This window comes from Octopus bimaculoides, chromosome 1 (assembly GCF_046866305.1).
Source record: "Octopus bimaculoides isolate indiv1 chromosome 1, ASM4686630v1, whole genome shotgun sequence".
NCBI classification, from domain to species: domain Eukaryota; kingdom Metazoa; phylum Mollusca; class Cephalopoda; order Octopoda; family Octopodidae; genus Octopus; species Octopus bimaculoides.
The window spans coordinates 150,219,428-150,245,083 of record NC_142928.1 but is presented as its reverse complement, the minus strand read 5'-3'; the positions used below and the strand labels follow the sequence as shown (position 1 = coordinate 150,245,083).

At 38.7% G+C, this 25,656-nt stretch overlaps 1 protein-coding gene across 13 annotated transcripts in view; it reads left to right on the top strand.

Moving 5' to 3' along the window:
- LOC106881254 (sodium-independent sulfate anion transporter-like) overlaps positions 1 to 25,656 on the top strand; it is a 169,609-nt gene that overhangs the window by 26,023 nt on the left and 117,930 nt on the right. For 11 of the 13 annotated variants that reach the window (XR_016243648.1, XM_089359812.1, XM_089359801.1 and 8 more), the window contains 4 exons: positions 10,452 to 10,609; positions 16,025 to 16,127; positions 18,167 to 18,371; positions 22,729 to 22,814. Coding sequence is in view for 12 of the 13 variants with exons in the window: in XM_089359775.1 (XP_089215901.1) it covers positions 10,452 to 10,609; positions 16,025 to 16,127; positions 18,167 to 18,371; positions 22,729 to 22,814 (552 nt within the window). In the remaining variant the exon portion in view is untranslated. Of the gene's footprint in view, positions 1 to 9,791; positions 9,860 to 10,451; positions 10,610 to 16,024; positions 16,128 to 18,166; positions 18,372 to 22,728; positions 22,815 to 25,656 lie in introns of all 13 variants that reach the window. The other 2 variants (XM_089359805.1, XM_089359797.1) reach the window with 1 other exon arrangement.

Here is a 25,656-nt window from a genome sequence, read left to right as displayed (position 1 = left end):
TTTGAGCATCTCTGCAGTGATTCCTGATGGGCCGGGGGCTTTCCCGGTCTTCATACTCTTAATTGCTTTATCTACCCTGGTACTATCAACTCGGATAGCTGGTCCCTCTATTGGGTCAACATAAGGCAGGCTCTCTTTCTCCCATTCATTCTCTTTATTAAGCAATCTATCGTAGTGGCATCTCCAGACCTCTTTCTTTGCATCCTCATTTAATGCAAGCGTACCATCATCCATGCGAACACATTTCTCTCCTACAACATCACTATTCTCTCTCCTACACTGTCTTGCAACCCGAAATACCTCGAGTCTTTGGTCCTCACGGCGCAGAACATTGGCAAATCTTTCCTTATCTGCTTCCCCTCTGGCTAAATAAACCTGTCGCCTAGCCTCCCTTCTGGCACATTGGTACAATTCCCTGCTACCACCGTTCTTCCAGTCCTTCCAAGCTTGTTTCTTTTGTCTAATAGCCCTGTCTACCTCCTTGTTCCACCACCACGTTACTCTGGGTTGGGAGGGGACCTTACACCACCCACAAATCTGGTCGGTGGCTTTCAACAGGTTGTCCCGCAGAAATCTCCAATTGTCTTCCACGTTGTATGATGCTATATCCCCTTCTATTTCGTTAAATGCTTCAAGTAACTTGTCTCTAAGTCTCTGTCCGTTTGCAGGGTCTTTAAGCTTCCACACCCTTCTTCTCCAAGCCTGTCTAATTCTGGGCACCCATTTTGCCTTGATCCCAAAGTCGCTAACTACTAATCTATGTTGTGGGGTACATTCTTCGCCAGGGTAGGTTTTGGCATTTATAAGCCGCCCTCTTTCCCTATTTCTGGCGAGGATGTAGTCGATTTGGCTAGAGTGTCTGCCGGAGCGGTAGGTGACTAGGTGACTGGTAGGTTTCCTGAAGTTGGTATTGCAGACCATAAGATTGGTTGCATCACAGAACTCCAGCAGTCTGGTTCCCTCCTCGTTGCGGGAACCGAAGCCATAGCCTCCATGTATGCCATGGAAGCCCCCAGCACGACGTCCGACATGACCGTTGAAGTCTCCAGCCACAAAGAGAAGGTCCCTGTCACTCGTCGACGAGGTAGTTTGCAAGAGGGTGTCATAGAATTGGTCTTTCAGACCATCTGGTAGCCCAGGTTGAGGTGCATAGGCTGAGATGACAGTAGCTAATCTATGATGAAGCACTAGTCTGATCTTAAGTACTCTGTCACTTACTCTAACGACCTCGATTACCTTATCCACCCATTTCTCCGCTAGAAGTATTCCTACGCCCCCGACCCCGTCAGTGTTCCCTGCCCAGAAAATCTTGTACCTGTGTTCTTTGCCTGTGAGGAACCTTGCAGAACCTCCTCTCCATCTTACTTCCTGGATGCAGCACATATCTACGCATCTCCGTTCAAGCATCTCAACAATTTCACCAGATCTACCTTTCAGCGTGCCGACGTTGAGAGTGCCAATCCTAACAGTATGGGTGTTGGGGGTGTGGGCCTGTAGCCTGGGAAGAGGAAAAGCAGTGTCGTGTACCTGAAAAGAAAACTTGCAATTGGAAGAATTCATAAGCAAAACATTACCTACAACCTGCAAACATTTCTCAACCTTAATGCGCTACCCAAAGGTAGGGGAGAGGATGGCCAAGGCCACTAGATGGGTTCCGGGAGACAGCCGAGGTTGACAGGATGACAAAGGGATGAACTTCCGGTGGAGGGGTGGGATGACAGAGGAATGAACTTCCGGTGGAGGGGGTGGGATGACAGAGGAATGAACTTCCGGTGGAGGGGGCGGGATGACAGAGAAATGAACTTCCGGTGGAGGGGGTGGGATGACAGAGGAATGAACTTCCGGTGGAGGGGGTGGGATGACAGAGGAATGAACTTCCGGTGGAGGGGGTGGGATGACAGAGGAATGAACTTCCGGTGGAGGGGTGGGATGACAGAGGAATGAACTTCCGGTGGAGGGGGTGGGATGACAGAGGAATGAACTTCCGGTGGAGGGGGTGGGATGGCAGAGGAATGAACTTCCGGTGGAGGGGGTGGGATGACAGAGGAATGAACTTCCGGTGGAGGGGGTGGGATGACAGAGGAATGAACTTCCGGTGGAGGGGGTGGGATGGCAGAGGAATGAACTTCCGGTGGGAGGGGGCGGGATGACAGAGGAATGAACTTCCGGTGGAGGGGGTGGGATGACAGAGGAATGAACTTCCGGTGGAGGGGGTGGGATGACAGAGGGATGACAGACGAATGAACTTCCGGTGGAGGGGGTGGGAGGGCGGGTTACCACCAGCGAGTAGAGAGGGCTCTTAATTGTAGATTTTAAATATTTGAGAGACAACAATGCATAAATCGTAATTTTTTAAAAGAGCAATGAATTCTGGGTGATTAGAATATAACGTAGCATGAATTTAGGAAGCTTAGAAAATGAATAAGCATGAATTTAAGACAACAACTGAATTCAATTGAATTTCATGGAGAGAAACAAGATAAATAATAAGGGACAAAAAACTAAAGCGCAAGGTATTGAGATGTTTGAGGCCGTAAATAAATAAAAATCTCTATCTTATCTGCATCTTGGGTATTTCGTCGTAGTACGTCAGCGAGATAATTTAGAATGGGTTTCTCATTTATATATAGCCAGAACCTGAAGACCTTAAAGGAAAAACTACGAAGGGGAGAGAGAGAGGATGGAGGGGTAGACAGAGGCATGGCGGGAGAAAAGATCATCATCATCATCATCATATATATATATAAAGAGAGAGAGAGAGAGAGAGAGAGAGGGGGGACCAGTCAAGCAGCACATCACGCTGTAATTCTTGGGCTGAGAAATCAACACTTAAAAGCCATAATTTTAAGGAGCGATAAGAATTTTTGAATAAAGGAAAATGGGTAGTGGTGGTGGGTAGGTACCGCCAGCGAGTAGAGAGGGCTCTTAATTGTAGATTTTAAATATTTGAGAGACAACAATGCATAAATCGTAATTTTTTAAAAGAGCAATGAATTCTGGGTGATTAGAATATATATATATATATATATATATATATATATATATATATATATATATATATATATAGGCAAAGGTATGGCTGTGTGCACAGGTGTGGCTGTGTGCATAGGCACAGGCATGGCTGTGTGGTAAGTAGCTGGCTTCCCAACCACATGGTTCTGAGTTCAGTCCCACTGCATGGCACCTTGAGCAAGTGTCTTCTACTATAGCCTTGGCCCGACCAAAACCTTGAGTAGATTTGGTAGACAGAAACTGAAAGACACTCATCATATATATATGTATATGTTTGTGTGTCTGTGTTTGTCCCCACCACCAATGCTTGACAACTGATGTTAGTGTGTTTACATCCCTGTCACTGAGTGGTTCAGCAAAAGAGACCAATAGAATAAGTACTAGGCTTACAAAGAATAAGTCCTGGGGTCGATTTGTTCGACTAAAAGTAGTGCTCCAGCATGGCCGCAGTCAAATGACTGAAACAAATAAAGGACTTAAATAATAAAAGAATATGTTTGTATGTATGTATGTATGTATGAATGTGTGTAAATATGTCAATTCTATGCCTAGCTCACTTCAGGGGTTATTGTCTTATAAGTTAGTTGGTGATGTAACTGGTTCTGGTGCCATGTAAAAATTACCCAGTAAACTCTGGAAAATGGTTGGTGTTAGGAAAAGCATCCAACTATGGAAACCATGTCAAAATGGACGTTAGAGTAATAGTGCAAGCCTCTGGCTTACCAACTCCAGTAAAATTGTCCAACTCATTCCAGCATCGAAAATGGACGTTAAATCATGAATGATAGTAATAATGAATAATGTGTGTGTGTGTGTGTGTGTGTGTGTGTGTGTGTGTGTGTGTGTATGTGTGTGTGTGTGTGTGTGTGTGTGTGTGTGTAAACATTTTGAGTATTTTAACAATTTTATGATTCTTTAGTATGCCACCCTAACTTTAATCATTTACTAAAGAAGCATTAAGTGGATTATGGAGTAGATTATAGCATTTTCAAAATAAAACAAGAACATTGTCATTGTTGTACTTGAAATAAAAGACTTTTCTTACTTTAATAATACATAATCCATGAGAAAACATGGAATGTCTTTGAATCTGAACAGTGTCCATTCAAAAGTCAGTGATTTGTAACTGTTGTCATTGTTGTAATACCTGACTGAACAGACCTGTAATCAAAAGTATTTCAGTTGTGATCAATGAGGTTTCCTTTTTCTTTTGCTAGGTGTAGAATCTTATCTTTTACTTATTTCTCTCATGGAACTGTGACCATTCTAGGGTACTGCCTTGAAGGGTTTTTTAGTCAAACAATTTGTTCCCCAGCCTGTTCTTATTCTTTAAGTCTGGTACTTATTTTATTAGTCTCTATTGCCAAACTGCTAAGTTATGGGGGTGCAAACTAACCAACACTGATTGTCAGGTAGTGGTGGGAAAGGAGTGCAACAAGCACAGACATGAAGAGACAGAGAGAGACGCACACACAAACATACATACTCACACACATACACACACACACACACACACACACTCACACACACACATGGCTTCCATACAGTCTATGTCTACCAAATTCACTAAAAACACATTGGCTGGCTCAGGGCTATAGTAAAAAACACTTGCCCTAGGTGTTGCACTGTGTGACTGAACCTGAAATCATTATCAACCACCCTACAGCATGAACTGGGTGCATTCTTATGTGCACGAGCACTAAAACGGTTGTCACTATCAAGACTGAAGATTTCTTTCTGCCATATGCTGGTCCCATTTGTTCCTTCCTTTTTTGGAATGGCTTTTTTTTGTAAAAAAAAAAGCTTTAATCATCCTCTCTAATAGAAACCACCGAAAAGAATGGACTTGATGCTTTCCATCATGCTTTCATCATATGACAGGTTGTCCAAACAATCTCTCTGTGTGTATGTGTATTTGTTTGTGTGTATATATGTATGCATGTATCTATCTGTCTATCTATCTATCTATCTATCTATAATGTATATGGGAAAAGATGTAAACATTGTCAAGAAAGCTGGTAAACTATAAGTGTCAGCTGAAAAGTTCATAGGCTGACCAAGATACTCTCATTAAATATGTCCAAATGAGGTCTATTTTTCAACACAGTCCCCTTTGAGGTCCACACACTACTTCCATCAGTATTACAGTTCTTGGATTCCGTTAGCGGAGAAGCTTTCATCCTGTTGGTCAAAAAAGTCAACAGCAGATATGACATCATCATCACTGCAATACTGCTTCCCAACCAAATGTTTTTTCATGTTGCTCTAAACATCACTTTTTCATATTCAGCCTATGGATTTTTTGACCCACCCTTGTAAATGCTTTCAAATGAGACTTCATGCGATATTTGTTCTACCTGAGATGTGCAGATAATCCTTAACTCTTGAGCATTCAGATTACTCTGCTTATTTATTCTCATTGTTTTGAATTAATCATGTATTATCATAGGCGTAGGAGTGGCTGTGGGGTAAGTAGCTTGCTTACCAACCACATGGTTCCGGGTTCAGTCCCACTGTGTGGCGCTTTGGGCAAGGGTCTTCTACTATAGCCTCGGGCCAACCAAAGCTTTGTGAGTGGATATGGTAGACGGAAACTGAAAGAAGCCCGTCATATATATGTATATGTGTGTATATATATATATATATATATATATATATATATATAGATAGATATATATATATATATATATATATATATATATATATATATATGTGTGTGTGTGTGTGTGTGTGTCTGTGTTTGTCCCCCCAACATCGCTTGACAACTGATGCTGGTGTGTTTAAGTCCCCGTAACTTAGCGGTTCGGCAAAAGAGTCTGATAGAATAAGTACTAGGCTTACAAAGAATAAGTCCTGCGGTCGATTTGCTCGACTAAAGGTGGTGCTCCAGCATGGCCACAGTCAAATGACTGAAGCAAGTAAAAGAGTAAAGAGAGTATCTTGTAGCTTTGAGATTTTAATGATGTGATTGTTTATTCTCAGAATGACATTGCACGGTAGGTGTGACATGCCCGATCTGGCCAGTTTGAATATAAAACAGGTGGAATATTTGAGCTGGATATGGCCAGTTTAAATGCTAAAGAGTTAATGACTCTCTCCATCATAAATGCAATGAACCAGTAATTGGCTTGTTGGAAGCCTCTGTCTGTGTGAGAGTGTGTGTGTGTGTATGAACATATATATTATATATACTATATTCTGCCTAATGACTTGACTCCTCTATTTTCTATTTGTAACCTAGCATGTATATGTGTATGTGTGTGTGTGTTCTAATAACTAACATATGTGTCATTTAGTTCAATTAGTTTATTATCATTAGCTCATATGACGAAATGAGATACTGTAGCTGTAACACATTCGTACTCTCACACATATACAGGCATTCACTCAAGGTAAACTTGTCCACCAACATGATAACAATGATAACTATCACAAATCCAGGTCTTCCCCCCACCCGACACTTCTCTTTCTCCCTCTCTCTTTCTCTCTCTCTCTCTCTCCTTGTCTTTCTCCCTCAGTCTGTCTGTCTCTCTCTCTCTCCCTTGTCTTTCTGTTTCTGTCTGTCTCTCTCTCACTGTCTCTCTTTCTCTCTCTCTCTCTCCCTCCCTCCTTCTCAGTCTCTCTTCTTACCCTCTGCCAGTACTGATATTTCCTATCAAGCTGCACCTCCATTCCTGTTTATCACTCACTACATTCATTTTTACCCCATCTCTAACCATCTGGTACACTCCCCCTCACACTCTCATAACTGCCTCTTCCCCACCTCTTAATCAACTGTCTGTATAATTTCTTACTTATTGAAGTGCTGGCACCCCCAACACTGCTGGTCTTCCACAAACAACCTTGCATGAATTTGTGCTTTGGAGGGTAACTTTCTAAGTGCAATCCCATGGTCACTCACGACTGAGGGGAGTCTTTACTCTTTTACCCTTTTACTCCTTTTTACCATATTTTTTTTAAAATTGAAATCCTATATATTTCCATTCTCTTTTATACTTTGTATGTAGATGTATCATGAACAATGTTTCTGTTGTGGCAGACACCCCCAAGTGAGAAGTGGGCGGTTCCACTACTGATAAATAATGGACAGACACAGCAAGAGTGTCAGTTGGCGAGGTACGCCACACAGGCCAGTCATGCAGACGACAAAGTTATGTTGTCATAATGCAGGACATATCAGTGGCAATGAGGAGTCGAACTACATGTAGTGGCAGATAAGATACAACACAGACAGACCATGTAAGAAGACACCACAACTACACACACTGAGAAATTTGAAGAAGGATTTTACTCAGGTCGCTATGTGTTAGTAACATTACCGGTAAACAATGTAGACATTCTGAAGAGAAAAATAATTCTGTGTGAAAGAAAAACTGGATCTCTAACACAAAACTGAACTACACACAGTGAAAAATATATAAATTCTGTTGAAAAAAGATTATGAAGAAAGAACGTCTGATAAAACTGGAACTCTAACACAGAACTGAACTACACACAATGAAAAATAATATAAGTCCATGAGAAGGATATTAGTCAGGTCATTATGTGTTAGTAGCGCTACTGCTAAACAATGTAGACTAGCACTACCTGCGGCATTCTAAAGAGAAAAATAATTCTGTGTGGAAGAAAAAAATGATAATAAGTGTGTGTGAAAGAATTTAGTCAGGCCGCTATGTGTTAGTAGCACTACTGGTAAACAATGTAGACTGGTACTACCTGCGGCATTCTGAAGAGAGAGATTATTCTCTTTGGAAGAAAAAATAATAATAATTAGTCCATGTGAAGGATTTAAGTCAGGTCACTATATGTTAGTAGCGCTACCAGTAATCAATGTAGACTGGTACTACTTGCGGCATTCTGAACAGAAAAATAATTGTGTGAAAGAAAAAGAATCTCAAAGGCAGGAAGTGTTGTGGTGGTGTCAGTTGGTGAGGTACGCCATACATGTCAGTCGCGCAGACGACAAAGTTATGTCATCATAATGCGGGACATATCAGTTTTACAAATGCTATTAATTTCAGTAATGAAAGATTGATGGATTAGGAGAATTGTTGGAGCATTAGCAAAAACACTTTGTGGTTTCTTCCAGTCTTTATGTTTTGAGTTCAAATTCAGTTGAGGTCATCTTTGCCCTTCATCCCTCCTGGTTGATGAAATAAAGTATGAGCTAAACACTAGGGGTGATGTTACTGACTAGTCCACTTCTAATTAATAGTGGGTGCGATGGTATCAACTAATTCACTACTATTTAGATGCTGGAAACAGTGGTTTAACTAATCCTTTCACCTTATGCCTGAATCAGAATTATTGGCCATGTGTCTAAATCAGGAACAAGTATTTTCAAAAATGGAGTTTCTCATTCAAGCTTTTGAACTCATGCTTTGAGGCTTTTAATTTATCTCCTAAGGAATTTGAGCTCACCATATGTTTTAGGTAACTGAGGTTTGTGTGCAGTAACACCTCATGATGCTATCTGATTCTACAACGCAGACAGTTAATCTCTCTCCTAGTTTCGAATCCCAGGCCAGGTCCAGCTGGATAAAGATATAACAAAAGCATTCAAACCATGACAAATGTAATATATCCAGAATTAAATATACTTCTTTTTTCAAGAAGGTTGGGTGTGATTTGGGGAAGATTTGGTTGCTATTTCTTGCAAACCAGGTGACTACATAGAGGCCCCATCATTGTCTTATGTTATTCTTTTTTAGCCGCATGATAGCCTTAAATCAAATAGACCTATGATTGAAGGCATTCTAACTGTGACCATTCCATCTTTCTGTATATCTATGATTACATTGTTCAAAGTATCTTTCCATTTTTTAAGACGGTCACATGTGATTTAAGGGAGATTTGGCTACTGTTTCTAATAAATCAAGCAGCCACATAGATGATATTACATTCATCTGGGTAACTTATACCAGGTCATTTCATTATTACCGGTGAGAGCCAATAGCTGTGTGGTTAAGAAGTTTGTTTCACAACTATGTAGTCTTGGGTTCAATCCCACAGTTAGGTGGTGTTTTAGACAAGTGTCTTCTACTATTGCCTTAAGTTGACCAATGCTTTCTGAGTGAAATTCAGTAGACAAAAGAAAGATGAAAGCCCATTGTGTGTGTGTGTGTGTGTGTGTATGCGTGCATGCATGCATGCGTGTGCATGTGTGTTTGTGTTTGCTGTCATGCTGACACCACTTGAGCAACAATGATGTTCTTTGAGTCCCATACAAACAAAAAAGTCCTGTAGTTCACCAGTTTGAGTGTAAAGTTAGGATCACTTATAATAGTCAGATGACTTATAATAACCAGAGGTATTCCATTTAAGATCATCCCGTCTTTTATTTATTTATTTTTAGTTGGGATTTCTGGTACTAAATTACATAATGTATCCATTTAGCCTTTTCAGAGATTGAGGTGTTGAGGGGGAATTAGCTGCTATTTGTAGCAAGTCAAATTACTGAACTGAAGCTCTATACCAGTGGCCTGAACCATTTTTTTTACCCATAGACACCTTTGTTTCTTATTTTACCCAGATGTATATACATTTTATAGGCACAGGCATGGTGTGGGTAGGAAGTTTGCATCTCAGCCACATGTGTGACACCTTGGGCAAGTGTCTTCTGCTATAACCTTAGGCCATCTGAAGCCTTGTGGTTGAATTTGATAGGCAGAAGTTTCTGCTGTGTGTGTACATGTGTGTGAAAGTGCTTGTGGCTCCTAACAGTGAGGAGGAGGCCCTCATATCCATTTGATACTCTTTTACTCTTTTACTTGTTTCAGTCATTTGATTGCGGCCATGCTGGAGCACCACCTTTAATCGAGCAAATCGACCCCAGGACTTATTCTTTGTAAGCCTAGTACTTATTCTATTGGTCTCTTTTGCTGAACCGCTAAGTTACAGGGACGTAGACACACCCGCATCGGTTGTCAAGTGATGGTGGGGGGACAAGCACAGACACACAAACACACATATATATATATATATATACATATACATATATACGACAGGCTTCTTTCAATTTCCGTCTCCCAAATCTGCTCACAAGGCTTTGGTCAGCCCGAGGCTATAGTAGAAGACACTTGCCCAAGGTGCCACACAGCCATGATGTTTAAGTCTCATTACATTTTCAGAATTAAATATTATTAGGAATTGCATTTAAAAAAAGAATTAATATATTTGGTGCATTGAAGAGGTATAAATAATTTATTGCACATAAATTTTAACAAAAAAAACCCTTATATGGACCCCCAACTCCAAAGGTCATATGGAGCCTGATTGAGAACCTCTGCTCTTCACAGTCAGTTGACTGGCAACAAATAGCTGCATCTTATAATAATCTTTGCTCTGCTATTTGCTTTGGTACTGGATGCCCAAATTCCTAACATTGCATTACAATGATTAACAGCAATATTTCTCCTTTTCTCACCAATGTTGAACAGTCGTGGGAAATGAACTCAGAATTTACCCGCCTCCTGCCGACTCCAGTTCCTGTTTCACCAAGCTGGAAAGATGTTGTGAAGAAGCACTACTCAAAATGTTGCAGCATATCTTCATTGAAACAGAAATTTCCTATAAGTCAATGGCTTCCTAAGTACAAGTAAGTTCACAAAGCTTTTCTAAAATATCATCATCATCATCATCTTTATAATGTCCACTTTTTCATGCCTGCATGGATCAGAAGGAATTTGTTGAGGTAGATTTTCTACACTCAGATGTTCATCCTGTTGCCAACTCTTACCTGTTTCCAAGTAGGGTAATACATATACAACTAGACTCAACAGCACTATCTTAGCATGCTCTTAATCTTTCATAAGGATAATATGTATATCTGAATATGTTAAGTGATACTCACTCCATCAAGTCTTCTATAACAATAATAATATTTTAAATTCAAATTACGACAAACGTAAATGAACAAACGAAGCTTGCTTTTAGAAGTGTTGAGATGTCTTTTAGAAAGTTAAAGAAGTGATTTTTTTAAAATTCTCAATCGCAGAATAATGCTAATAATATAGCCTGAACAGGATAAACTATCCCTATTTTGCAGAGAAAAGTGTAGGTGGTTAGCTGTGGACTCGAACTCACATCCCCGTCATTACATGTCACAATGCTTTGACCGATTAAGCTAAACTACCCACTACAAATTCCTCTGCAAATTAAGATATATAAATCTCTCTTTATGAGACACTCTCATAGGGATAGTTTATCCTGTTCAGGCTATATTATTAGCATTATTCTGCGATTGAGAATTTTAAAAAAATCACTTCCTTAATAATAATATTATTTTTTTATGTATTCTTTTTTCACTCTGAAGAGAACAGTAATATGTAATTAATTTAATTTTAATTAAATTAGTTTCTAATTTTTCTACCATGTTATTTACATGTTAATATTGCTGTTTGAAACGATTGTATGCATGGATTAAATTTGTTTCAAATTTTTAACATCTTCTCTTCTCCATCTTTAACAGTTTGTTGAGTTTCTATAGAATACTTGTTCTATAAATTCTCATAACACACCTTATACTTGTAGCATTTTCATGTTCATAAAATTCTTACAACAGTAAGCTACCAATGAAATATGAAGAATCTTTATTAAAAATCGACCTTTGGAACGCTCCAAAGTAAAGGATGAAATATGAAATAGAACTCAACCTTTTCTCATATATATATATATATATATATATATATATATATATATATATACATATACTCATACACATTTACATACATATATATATGACGGGGTACCCAAAAGTAACCAGAAACATTCTCTGTGGGACAAACCTATTCTAATTCAGGTTTCCACCACTAGAAGCCACTTGATGTGACTCTCAGGCATCAGTCTTCTGACAAACGGCATCAAGTGAGATCGTACTGTTACATTGTGCATCTTTGTCTTGCGTTGCTTCTCCTCTGTTCATCGATTTTTGCAATGGCTGAAACGAAGGAACAGCATGCTTCTATGAAAAATCTATTTTCTGCTGAGGAAAACATCATGAAAATTCATGAACTAATCTTGGAGGACCATTACTGAACAATTGATGGATTTCTTGATATGACTGGTGTGTCCTGGAGCTCCTGACAATGACTTTTGAATGAGGAATTGCGAATGAAAAGAGTTGCAGCAAAATTTGTGCCTCATTTGCTCACAGAAGATCAAAAGCCATCACGACTAAATGCGTGTCGTGAACTGAAAGAACAGTTGGAAGTTGATCCGAACCTTTTTCCAAAGGTCATCACTGGTGACGAAAGCTGGTGCCATGGCTGTGACCTGGAAACAAAGCAGCAATCAAGTCAATGGAAGCATTCAATGACATCACACCCCAAAAAAACACATCAAGTGAAGTCCAATGTCAAAACGATGCTGATTTGTTTCGTCTATGCGAAAGGAATTGTCCACACAGAATTTGTTCCTTCTGGTCAAGCCGTTAACCAGACATTTTACTTGGAAGTTCTGAAGTGTTTGCAAGACATGGTGTGATGAAAACGCCTTGACCTATCTCAAAGTGGAAAATGGTGGTTTCATCATGACAATGCGCCTGCACACATCGCCTTGAGTGTGAAACAGTTTTTGCTGCAAATCATATAACCTCACTAAACCACCCTTCCTATTCATCCAATCTTGCTCCCTGCAACTTCTTTCTGTTGCCCTGAGTGAAAAAAGTCCTTAAAGGAAAACATTTTGCAGATGTAAAAAAGGCATCACTTCGCTAGAGTTTCAGGACTGCTTTGAACAGTGGAAAACTCATCTGGACCAATGCATTGCTTCAAATGGAGAATACTTTGAAGGTGATAAAAAAGTGAATAAAATAATATTGCAGCATTCTGGGTTTTATGGAGTACCCCTTCATATGTCTTGATAAGACATGCCAGGGTTTCCACTAATTGTGCCTAAATAATCATGAGAGACATTAATACCCTCTTAGCCCTCTCACCCCTTCACCCTGTGGCACATCCAGGTTGTGACAGTAAAAGAAGAGACAGCAGTCCCAGTACTCAGCTGGTATTCATTAACAGTTTAGTGAACTGGAGCAATGTAAAAATGAAGTGCCTTGTTAAAAAAACAACAAAGTGATGCCCAGTCCAGGAATTAAAATTAAGACCTTATGATCATGAGCCAAACACTTCCAATCATTAGATTATGTACCTTCACTGGATAATCTAAGTTGGTTTTAAATGAAGGAAGGGGAAAAGCCATGACTCAGAAATAGCTAATCAAGAGTTTAGTGATAGAACGCCTGGACTCAGAATCTCACAGTCATATTTATCAAACAATGATAGAGTTCAAACTCAGAATTTTTCTATAATCTCTCAAGTAGAAACTATATGACCCATAATCAAACATTACCTCTGAGGTTCTGAACTCTATGGTTAAAAACAAAATACTTTTATTTTGCCTACTTTCAAGCTGTGACTCTCCTGGCTTTGTTGAGAATATTGTCCAAACAGTTTAATGTTGAATAAGATAAGCAAATATTCTTTTAATCTTTTACTTGTTTCAGTCATATGACTGTGGCCATACTGGAGCACCACCTTTATTCGAACAAGTTGACTCCAGGACTTATTCTTTGTAAGCCTAGTACTTATTTTATCAGACTGTTTTGCCGAACCACTAAGTTACAGGGATGTAAACACACCAACATCGGTTGTCAAGCGATGGTGGGGGGACAAACACACACATATCTATACATACACACACACACACACACACATATATATATATATATATATATATATATATCAGATGGGCTTCTTTCAGTTTTCACCTACCAAATCCATTCACAAGGCTTTGGTTAGCCCGAGGCTATAGTAGAAAACACCTGCCCAAGGTGCCACGCAGTGGGACTGAACCTGGAACCATGTGGTTGGGAAGCAAGCTTCTTACCACACAGCCACTCCTGCACCTAGGTTTGAAAATTAATTTTTTTTTTTTTTTTATAAATGAAACTTGGAGGGAACTGATTTTATTTTCTCCACTTTTCAGTGAAGAAAATATATTCAAGAATGGTGAAGGGTTGAAAGGGTGGGGGGTGAGAAGTTGAAAAAAAACTTGAATATTAAATTAAAATGAAAGGAAATGTTTAAGATAATATCTTAAGTTCCATAATTCCTGTTTCAAAATTTTTAAATGAGTAAAATATTTAAAAAATTGTTTTTTAAATATACAAACACACATGAGTGGTTGGCGTTAGGAAGGGCATCCAGCTGTAGAAACTCTGCCAAATTTAGATTGGAGCCTGGTGTTGCCATCTGGTTTCACCAGTCCTCAGTCAAATCGTCCAACCCATGCTAGCATGGAAAGCGGACGTTAAATGATGATGATGATGATGATGATGATGATGACATGGTAACATTAACAAACAGACACAAAACAGGCTTCTATCTGCCTCAACCCCTAATCATTACCATCATTATCATTTACTGTCCCTTTTCCTTGCTAGCTTGGGTTGGACGTTTTGATAGAGGTGGCAAGGCAAGTCAGAGGGCTGCACAATGCACCGTTTGCTCTGGCATGGTTTCTATGGCTAAATGACTTTTCTAACAGCAACCCACTTTACAGAGAATATTGGGTGCTTTTTTCATGACACTGGCACAAGTGAGGTCATCATGTAACTTGCAGAACAAGAACCTTCAATTGAGTGGGGATGCAGTATTGAAGGAGATAGGTTTGTGCCAGGTGTTAAGAAGTTAAACTATATATAGAAGGATAAGTACAGGTGTGTTGCTGTTGGGGAGATACATGACTACTTCATTTGAAAAAAGAAGAGAAGTTGATTGTGATGATGTGTAAAGAAAGTGAATATACACTAAAGAAAGTGTGGGGACAGAAGATCAGGAAGTGTGGGTGGGTAAGTTCACAAGAGTGTAAAAGGAGAGTGACCAGTACTTCAGTCTTGATAATTTTAATCAGCATGAATTTTGGATTCAGACGCCATTTTACAAGTTCTAAACTTAGGAATTACACATATTTGAATTTGCACATTTGTGCATGTGTATGCATGTGCAAAAATGTTGAGTGCATGTGTGTGTGCGTGTGCGTGTGTGTGTGTGTGCGTGTGTGTGCGTGTGCGTGTGCGTGTGTGTGTGTGTGTGTGTGTGTGTGTGTGCACGCATAAAGATCTGTGTATATGTGTTTATATTGCACAGATCTGTGTAAGTGCAAAGATCTCTGTTTTATATTTTATCCTTTACTTGTTTCAGTCATTTGACTGTGGCCATGCTAGGGCACCACCTTCAAGAGCTTTAGTCGAACAAACCAGCCCCAGGCCTTCTTTATTTTTAAAGCCTAATATTTTTTCTGACAGTGTCTTTTGCCGAACTGCTGAGTTACAGGGACGTAAAGACACCAACACCAGCTGTCAAACAGTGGAGGGAGAGACACACACACGCACGCACGCACGCACGCACTCACACACACACACACACACACACACACACACACACGATGAGTTTCAGTTTCCATCTATGTAATCCACACACAAGGCTTTGATTGGCTCGAGACTATAGTAGAAGACACTTGCCCAAGGTGTTATACAGTAGGACTGAACCTGGAACCATGTGATTGGAAAGCAAGCTTCTTACCACACAGCCACACCTGCACCTGTTTGTATGCATGTAAATGAATATATTATAGCACCATAAGTCCCTCTGTGGAGGGGCATGGCTTAGTGGTTATGGTGTCAGAATCATTATCGTAAGATTGTGGTTTCGATTCCTGGACCGGGCGACATGTTGTGTTCTTGAGCAAAACACTTCATTTCACGTTGCTCCAGTCCACTCAGCTGGCAAAAATGAGTAACACTGTGATGGACTGGCTTCCCGTCCAGCTGGGAAACATGTATGCCATTGAAACCGGGAAACCGGGCCCATGAGCCTGGCTAGGCTTTAAAAGGGCGCATTAGATTAGATAACTCCCTCTATAACCCACCCACTTCTCTATAACACAGAAGCATCGTTTTTAGGGTTTTAATGCAAACATTTATTTTTTTCAATTTTAATTTTACTTTCAGGTGTAGTTATTTAAAATCAGACATAATTGCTGGATTAACTGTAACATTAACAGTTGTTCCCCAAGGACTTGCTTATGCCAAAATTGCTAGATTACCTCCACAGGTGAGTCAGTTTTTTTTATGTCATCCATCCATTTTCTCTGCCCAATATTTCCTGGGAGGGTTGTGAGGACAGAGTCGTCAGGCACCTATCCCATAAGGCCCTATCAGAAACAATTGTCAGTATACTTTCTGGCTGGATTCCCAAATGTGACCAACTGTGACTTTGGATATTATCCAACCATTTCATTCTTGGTCTACCCCTTGGTCTCCAGCTTGTTTGCTTGGCTTGAAGAATTTGTCTTGTGATTCTTTCTTGCAACATTCTAATCACATGTCCGTAGTACTGGAGCTGTGACCTCTCAATACAGAAAAGCTGTGGATCAACCTAGAGAAACTTCTTAATTTCCAAGTTATACACTCTGTTGAGCAATGTCGAGCAACGTTAATCCAGCGACCCTTCAAAGGAACCCCCATTTTGGCTGCTTTTTTTTATCAACTTCTCTTCTGCAGATTAAATGCTGGAACTGGCACATTACAATGTCAACAACTACAATTGTAATATACAACTCAGCTTAATAGTGGTCTGATCAATAAGTATCCGGATTATTGCTATAGTAACAAAGCTAAAGCACAGAGAGTGAAGCCACTTAGCACAGATTGACCTTAAACTCTGTTGTGTATGTGCACTAAGTTATAATATTCTAGCTTACTTCTGCTGCTTACAGCAGTGCTTGGAAGAAAGGTGTGTAGTGTGTGATCACGCTACATTGACCATGACAGAGACAGTCGAGCAGAGAATTTGCATCAAATTTTGCCAAAAGCTTGACAATACCTGCTCAGAAGCCTACACAAAGTTTTCATTGTTCTTGACACAATCAAAGAAATCTTGTGCAACTGAAACCTGAGTGCCTTTTGAGTCAGCTGAAAGCAGTTTTGACACAAACTTGCTAGACACGCGTCTCATACCCAAATCTTCAGTGATAATGGACTGAATTGAACCATAACTAATCTGCACATCCTCTGATAACTCATGGATGGTGCTTCGACGATTTCCCCTCACAGCTGCACATACATTTATGATGTTTTTCTCAGTTCTACTGGTTGCGGGTCTCCCAGAACGTTTGTCAATATCCACGTTTTTTCAGCCATCTTGGAAACCTCTGAACCACTCGTACACTTGTGTGCAGTTCATACACTCCTCTTCATACACTTTCTGCAACTTTGCGCAGGCCTCTGAGCAGGTATCGCCATGACAACTTTCTTTGTCATGGTCAATACAATGATCACACGCTACACACCTTCCTTCCAAGCACTGCTGTAAACAGCAGAAGTGAGCTACAATTTTAAAACTTAGTGTGCATGCACAGCAGAGTTTAAGGTCAATCTGTGCCAAGCAACTTCACTTTGCATGCTTTAGCTTCATTACTATGGCACCAATCCGGATACTTATTGATCAGACCTCGTACAGCCCTGAAATACTTAAACTTTCCTACATACATACACACATATATGATGGGTGAAAGAAGAATGAAGAGACAGACAGTACATTTCTGAAATAGAAATTGAAGTATATTGTATGACTCCATACCTGTTAGTCAGGTGGTATTTTCAGGAATGTGGTCTTGAATGTTTCCATGTAAACTTACAGTGTCATCACAGTTATGGAAACTGTATTCCATTGTAGTTCTTACCTCAGATTTGTAGTATGTTAGCTACTGTTAGGAGCCTGAAGTATTCTCTGACCCTAAAGCAGAAGGCCAGAGTTTAGGTTGCTGTGATTGTTATGTAGTGAATATGAAATCATCAGGAAAGATCATCAATGAGATTTGCTTGAAATAGCAACCAAGTTTCTCTCAAATCATACTCTACCATAAAAATAACGGAAGGTCACATTAAACAATGTAGTCCAAGATATATCATGTCTGAATTAAAAATTACATAATCATAGCTAGAATGCTTTTGATCATAATTATACTGACCTGCAGATTAAATTAGTCAAATTCCTTGTTTTATTCCATCCACAATTATAATATATTACATATACTGTGCAGATATTAACAAAATCATTTCTAACTAATAGAACTTTGCTTTTTTTTCCAGTATGGCCTTTATGCAGCATTTATGGGTTGCTTTGTGTACTGCATCCTGGGGACTGCCAAAGATATCACACTTGGACCCACTGCCATCATGTCCTTAATGACTGCAGCATTTGGGAATTCCCCTATCAACAATGATCCAACATATGCTATCTTATTAGCATTTTTCTGTGGAATAGTCCAATTGTTAATGGGATTTTTCAATCTTGGTAAGTTCCCTAAAAACTTTTTGTGCCTATATTTGTAATTTCAGATTCCTATATGTTTTATTCTATTTTCAGTATAACCAAGATTTTGACAATATTTCCTATTAAGTATCTAACTTTATTATATTGGTGTATATTAGAGTAGTGTTGACTGAATGAAGCTTCACATCATTCATATTACAATCAGATTTCCACCAGAATTTCAATTTGAATATGAACATTTCGATGTGGACAGTTTAAGCCAGGTTCATTATGAAAAGATGTAAGCAACTATTTTACACAGTGACAATTTTAAATATTTTATATAGTTTATGTGGAAGTTTCATTTTGACTTCTATTCTTCAGTATAAATAACCCAGAAGGCTATATGTCAAAACTAACAAGGTGTTGTTGTTATTGTTGATATAATATATATATTCATATATATTATACAAAATTTATATATATGTTTACACATACATAACAAGTGTAAACAAGTATCATTGTTATATAAGCAGTGTCATTCATTTTCAATCTTCTGAGAAAACTTATCTCATCATTGAAAACATTATCTCACTTGGAAACAAATTAATGTTGGCAAGGGGAAGGGCACCCAGCCATAGAAAATCTGCAACAACAAATTCTGTCTGAATGGAAAATTGCAAGTTAAATCAAAGGAGGAATAGGAGGAGGAGAAAGTATATATATATATATATATATATATATATATATATATATATATATATATATATATATATATATATATATGCACACACACACACACACACACACACATATTCTCACTCCACACACCCCACCCACAACACCCCACACAACCACATCACACCACTCCACATCAGTTAAGTACCATTAAGTACCAGTTACGCACTGGGGCTGATGTAATTGACTTAATCCCTTTGTCTGTCCTTGTTTGTCCCCTCTATGTTTAACCCCTTGTGGGCAATAAAGATATGCAAAATAGACATTGGCTAATAGTACCTATAACTGGGTTATGATTCACCTAATACATTAGTCTGGAGTTTTGAAGCCCATTGGACCCATGAATATCTGACAGGACACTTCCCTGAAAAGGAGAAGAAAAAAGAAACCTCTCAGCCCTCTGAATTTTGAGAGAACGTTTCTGCTGGTGAAGCCAGGGGAAACTGTCCTGTTCTGCCTGTTCTGTCTGACAATATTTCTCACTAAGACTGCTGACCAACACAATTTGTGAAACCGATTGATTATTCATTATTTTCCTTCTCGACAAATAAAGAAATCAGTTGTTCGTCTTATGACCTATTTCATGGATATAACAAACGATTTTATTTTCAGAAAATATAAAAATATTAAAATATTTGTTTTATATGTTTAGACAAAAATTGTTAGCATATATTCTAACAATAAAATCAACTTAGTTAGTTAGTTAGTTCTCTCCTTGCCATGAGGCACATAAGACTGCAACACTATCTGTCTAACCAGCTCTATTTTCTACTATTGTTCTAGTTTCATTCCAGCTTCTCTGCTCTTCTCATCATGTTTCCTTGTGAATGGTCCTTCACCGTGTGGTTTTAGGGCACCCTGCTGCTCTTTTCCCCTTGGGCTTCCACTTTAGTGGTACCAGACAATCACTTTCTTGATCTTGCCTGAGGACGTGTCTGATCCAGTTCCAGTATCTGTGTCTTATTTCATAACTGATCTTGTTGATGCCTGTTGTCATTTCAATTGTGTCATTTCAGACCCTTTTGCAGCCACCTGATGTTGAGTATTCACTTCACACATGTGAACTTAGGGGGAATGTATACTAGTATACATGGGCGCAGTGGTGGCTGTGTTGTAAGAAGCTTGCTTCCCAACCACTTGATTCCTGCGTGGCTCCTTGGGCAAGCGTCTTCTACTATAGCCTTGGGCCAACTAAAGCCTTGTGAGTGGATTTGGTTGATGGAAACTGAAAGAAGCCCACCGCACACACACACACACACACACACACACACATATATATATATATATCTTATGTGTGTGTGTCTGTGTTGACAACTGACAACTGGTGCTGGTGTGTTTATGTCCCCGTAACTTAGCAGTTTGGCAATATAGACCGATAAAATAAGTACCGGGCTTAAAAAATAAGTACTGGGGTCAATAAAAATTCAAGCTAGTGCCCTAACCTGGCTACAGTCTAATGACTGAAACAGGTTACAGGTAAAGGATAAAAGATAGTACGTTCTTCCAAAAAGAAGAATTGCTTTTCTAAACCTATTGACTGCTTACCCAGAACCACCATGCAGCTATAATTGTCATCAACTTTACAAATATCAAGCTTCACACTTTCTCATGACATTGCATGGGAAAATTTATATTCAACATTATTGTTTTGTTTAGCTAAAATAATGAGAGACAAACTATATTAAATAGTTCAGTGGGTGTGAGACTAACATAGTTCATGTAGAGAAGCAATATATTTGATTGTTATTCTGTACATTACTCTTAGGGAAACTAAATTATATAATTAGAGGGTGTTGTTTAACCTAATTAGTGTGACTAACCCAATTGATTGAGTTAGTCTGTAGATTATTTTTCATGTGATCACTGGTGCAGATAATTAAGATTATCAGGTTTCTGACAAAGAATACCATTCATGTTGTTGATGCTGCTGTTGGTATCATTGGTTAACCTTAGATCAGCCCTAAAAGGTATTACCCATCATGGCCATCCCATCTCATTCTGAGACTGTCCGGGACTACATTATACAATATTTCCTTTGTTTAAGATGGTAAGGTTTGTTTTGAGAAAAATTTTGCTGTAATTTCTAGTAAATGAGTAACCACATAGAGCCTCTTCATCAACACTTACATTTAAATGTCCAGATAGTAGAAAGCTAACAGCTTATATGTCTTTTGTATACTCATTGTCACTAACATCCTTATTCTTTATTACCAGCAGCTATTCCAAATTTAAAAAAAAAAAGAGAGAGAAAAATATAATGCAATAAGATTAATCTAGGAATGAACCAAAAACTACCACTAAATAAATATTCACTATTAATGATCTGAATATCTACGTTCCCATAAAGGACCAGCAGTTAATAAAATTGGCAGTATATCTTGATTTCTTTAAGTTTGTACAGCCTGCAAAGGAAGATAACTCTAATTTTAATGGCTTTATCACCTTTGTTTACTATATTAAAGCTAAGTTGTTAGCTGTCATTTAAGAAATAATGCCATGGATAATATCAGGCAATATTACATTTGTGAATGATAGTTAAAACAATTGGCTGTTGGCAACCTATATCATCATCATCATCATCATCATCATCATCATTATCGTTTAACATCCACTTTCCATGCTGGCATGGGTTGGACAATTTGACTAAGGACTGGCGGACCAGATGGCTGCACCAGGCTCCAATCTGATCTGGCAGAGTTTCTACAGCTGGGTGCCCTTCGATCACACTCGAATGGTGACTAGGTGACTGGCAGGTTTCCTGAAGTTAGTCCTGCAAACCATAAGATCATTTGCATCGCAGAACTCCAGCAGCCTGGTTCCCTCCTCATTGCGGGAACCAAAACCGTAGCCTCCATGTACGCCATGGAAACCCCCCTATATGTTGCCCAACATGTCCATTGAAGTCACCAGCCACAAATAGAAGGTCCCTGTCATTCGTCAACGAGGGAGTCTGCAAGAAAGTGTCATAAAATCGGTCTTTCTGTCCATCAGGTAGCCCCAGCTGAGGGGCATAGGCCGAGATAATGGTTGCTAACCCATGATGAAGCACTAATCTAATCTTAAGTATTCTGTTGCATACTCTGACTATCTCGATTATCTTATCAACCCATTTTTCCGCAAGAAGTATACCCACGCCCCTGACACCACCAATGTTCTCTGCCCAGAAAATCTTGTACCTGTGTTCTTTGCCTGTGAGGCAGCACAAATCGATACATCTCCGTTCAAGTATCTCAACAATCTCACCAGACCTACCTTTCAGTGTGCCGATTGTGAATATGCAAGTTAAATATGCAGATGAGAATTTTGTTTTATTTTTTTCTTTAATTCAAGAAATATTTTTATTTTGAAAATGACAACCCATACCAACATGGAAAACAGACTACAAATGATAATTATTTTGTATAAATACATGAAATTCATGAAATTTGAAAAATAAAATTATAATTATTATTGTATGTTACATTACCTGATTTTTGCCACAAGGGCAAAAATATATTCCAATCATGTCAGATTCAAAAAATATTACCCATCATATGTCATTACCCATCATATGTCATTACCCATCATATATCAGATTACACTCAAGTGTACAATATTCTCTACTAAATAATCTATAATTGTTATCAAAGTCTGAGGAAATTTTCATTTTGTTTCTTTGCAGGAATTCTAGTAAATTTCATATCTTACCCTGTGATTAACTCTTTTACAAGTGCTGCTGCTATTACAATCAGTATTGGACAAGTCAAGGTAGGTCTGTCTCTTGAAGCATCTGCACATATGAAAACAAGCACATTCACTAATACATATATGTGCAGAACACATACACATACACACACACACACTCATGCATGCATACAGACACACTCCTTTGAAACCATTCACTAACCACTAAGAGTCAAAACGGATCCATCATTATCATCATCATCATTAGCATTTAACATATGTTTTCTATGCTGACATGGATTGGACAGCTGAACAAGAACTGGCAAGGCCAGGGGTTGCACAAGGATCCATAGTCTGTTTTGGCTTGGTTTCTATAGCTGGATGTCCATCCTAATGCTAACCATGTTACAGCACGTACTGGGTGCTTTTTACGTGGTACCATCCTCAGTGCTTTTTACTTTGCATTAGCATCAGTGCTTTTTATGTGGCAGCAGCATCCACACCAATGCTTCTTATGCTTGGTTCAATGCTTGGTTTTAGGATTTCAGTTCTGTTGTGGTGGATGGGTCTTCTTGAGTACGGCAGTGCACCACATATCTTGGTTTTCTGTCATCTTATTCATGGATGGTATCTATAAACTTGAGGCAAATAGCATCATGAGAATTGGAAAGGAGCCCCTCAGAAAGTATTTTCTGGTTGATGACTAGAGAAGTCACACAACTCTACCGCACTTAGTCTGCAAATGAAAAGCTACACACACACACACACAAACACACACACAGAGATTTATTAACACATACACACACACACACACAGAGATTTATTAACACATACACACACACACACATATATATATATATATATATATATATATATATATATACATGTATATACCAACAGAAAATCATGTGTAACTATATTACCAAAAGCTTTCCATATGCAAAGTGGTCTATTTCGGACCACAAGGTAACATATTATCTCTCACTTTGTAGAGTATGCTTTTGCAAAGCAGGAGCAGGAAATAACAATGAAAAACTTGATGCTCAAAAAAGGGATGCAGATTCCGTACAATTCACACTGAGGATTTCACTTGACATTATACATGGATGTTTGAAAATATCCTCATAATATCTGTGTATGAGGACAAAGCATGCAGATTTACTCATAGAATAACAACAATATTTTCACCGAAAGAAACATACATATGTGTACACACACACACTCTATTTCTCTCTCTCTCTCTCTCTCTCTCTCTCTCTCTCTCTCTCTCTCTCATTAACATGCATGCTCACACTTTCTCACATGCACACAACTACCTAGTTGGTGCTGTCTAAATACCAATGAAAGAGCCTTGTTTCTGGGTTAGAACAGTGGTCTAGCATGGCCACAGTCTCATGACTGAAACATGTAAAAGATAAAAGATGTATAGTATGAAACACCTACATAGATAAACACACTAACTTGCACTCTTATTCACAAATCCCTGTCCTTGTCATTTTTGTTATTGACTGGCTTGAATCCTGCCAAAAATAAAAATAATAAAAAAAAAAGAGAATTTAATTAGGCCTCAGAGAAAATGACATCAAGCATGCATGACAACCTCAGTGGAGGCGCAATGGCCCAGTGGTTAGGGCAGCGGACTTGCGGTCGGAAGATCGCGGTTTCGATTCCCAGACCGGGCCTTGTGTGTGTTTATTAAGCGAAAACACCTAAAGCTCCACAAGGCTCAGGCAGGGGATGGTGGCGACCCCTGTTGTACTCTTTCGTCCCAACTTTCTCTTGCTCTTTCTTTCTACTTCTTGAGTAACGCTGCGATGGACTGGCGTCCCGTCCAGCTGAGGTGGGGAACACATACACCAAAGAAACCAGGAAACCGGGCCCATGAGCCTGGCTAGGCTTTAAAAGGGCGAAAAAAAAATGTATGACAACCTAGCTAATGTTGTCCAACTTCAACTGAAAGAACCTTGTTTCTGTTCTGGTGACTAGCTTTTTCTGTATTGGACAAAAATTTGAGAAAAAAAAATGAACTTGAGCATATATACCTTATCAGTATTGTGACTTATACGTCAGGACAGACTAATTGATTAAGTATTTGAATTTCAAACAATACATAAATATATACACACATACATATATGTATGTATGTATGTATGTGGTAGTTGGATAGGTGTTTGCTGACAGTCTTTATTTCTTTATCTTGTGTTTAAAGTAAAGGGTCATTATTCATAGCCTATACAATGTTCTTGGATCAGAAATGCAGATAACAAATGAATTTGGTATAATTGATATAAAAATTGACATGCTAAAGGTTATTGATGTCAAAAAACACACTATAGTATTATGTTAATCTGATTTACATAAAACATAATTTCAGAAAAATCAGTTTTACATCTGTAGCCATTGATTTGTATCTATGTTGCTTTCATAAACATCAATAATCCTCTGTATCAGAAGCAGAAACCAGCTGATATTAGATATGCATTATAAATATTGTTAAAATTGTTAAATATATGGAATGACCATATTTAAAGATTTCACATGTGTTTAGTTTTATACTATTAGGTGGCAATCTGTTTCAACAACTGTTATATAATCTATATGTATAAAGCTGACAATGTCTGTCTGTCTGTATGTGTGCATCCCTAAAACTCAAGAACTACCCAACAGATTTCATTCAAATTTTACACATGCCTTACTTAGAGTCCATGCAGTGTCATGGGCCCAAAAAATATTTTCAACTTCTTGCCTAATGCAAACCCGGAGCAATCTCTTCTCTCTCACAGTTTCTGTATTACAGTTTCTCTCTTAGTTTCAAAAGTGAAACAATAACATCTTTATTAATACTTTCACTATTATGTAGTTTCAATTTCAATTACTTTCATTATGTATTTATATATATTAGTTTCACTTCTATTACTTTCAGTAA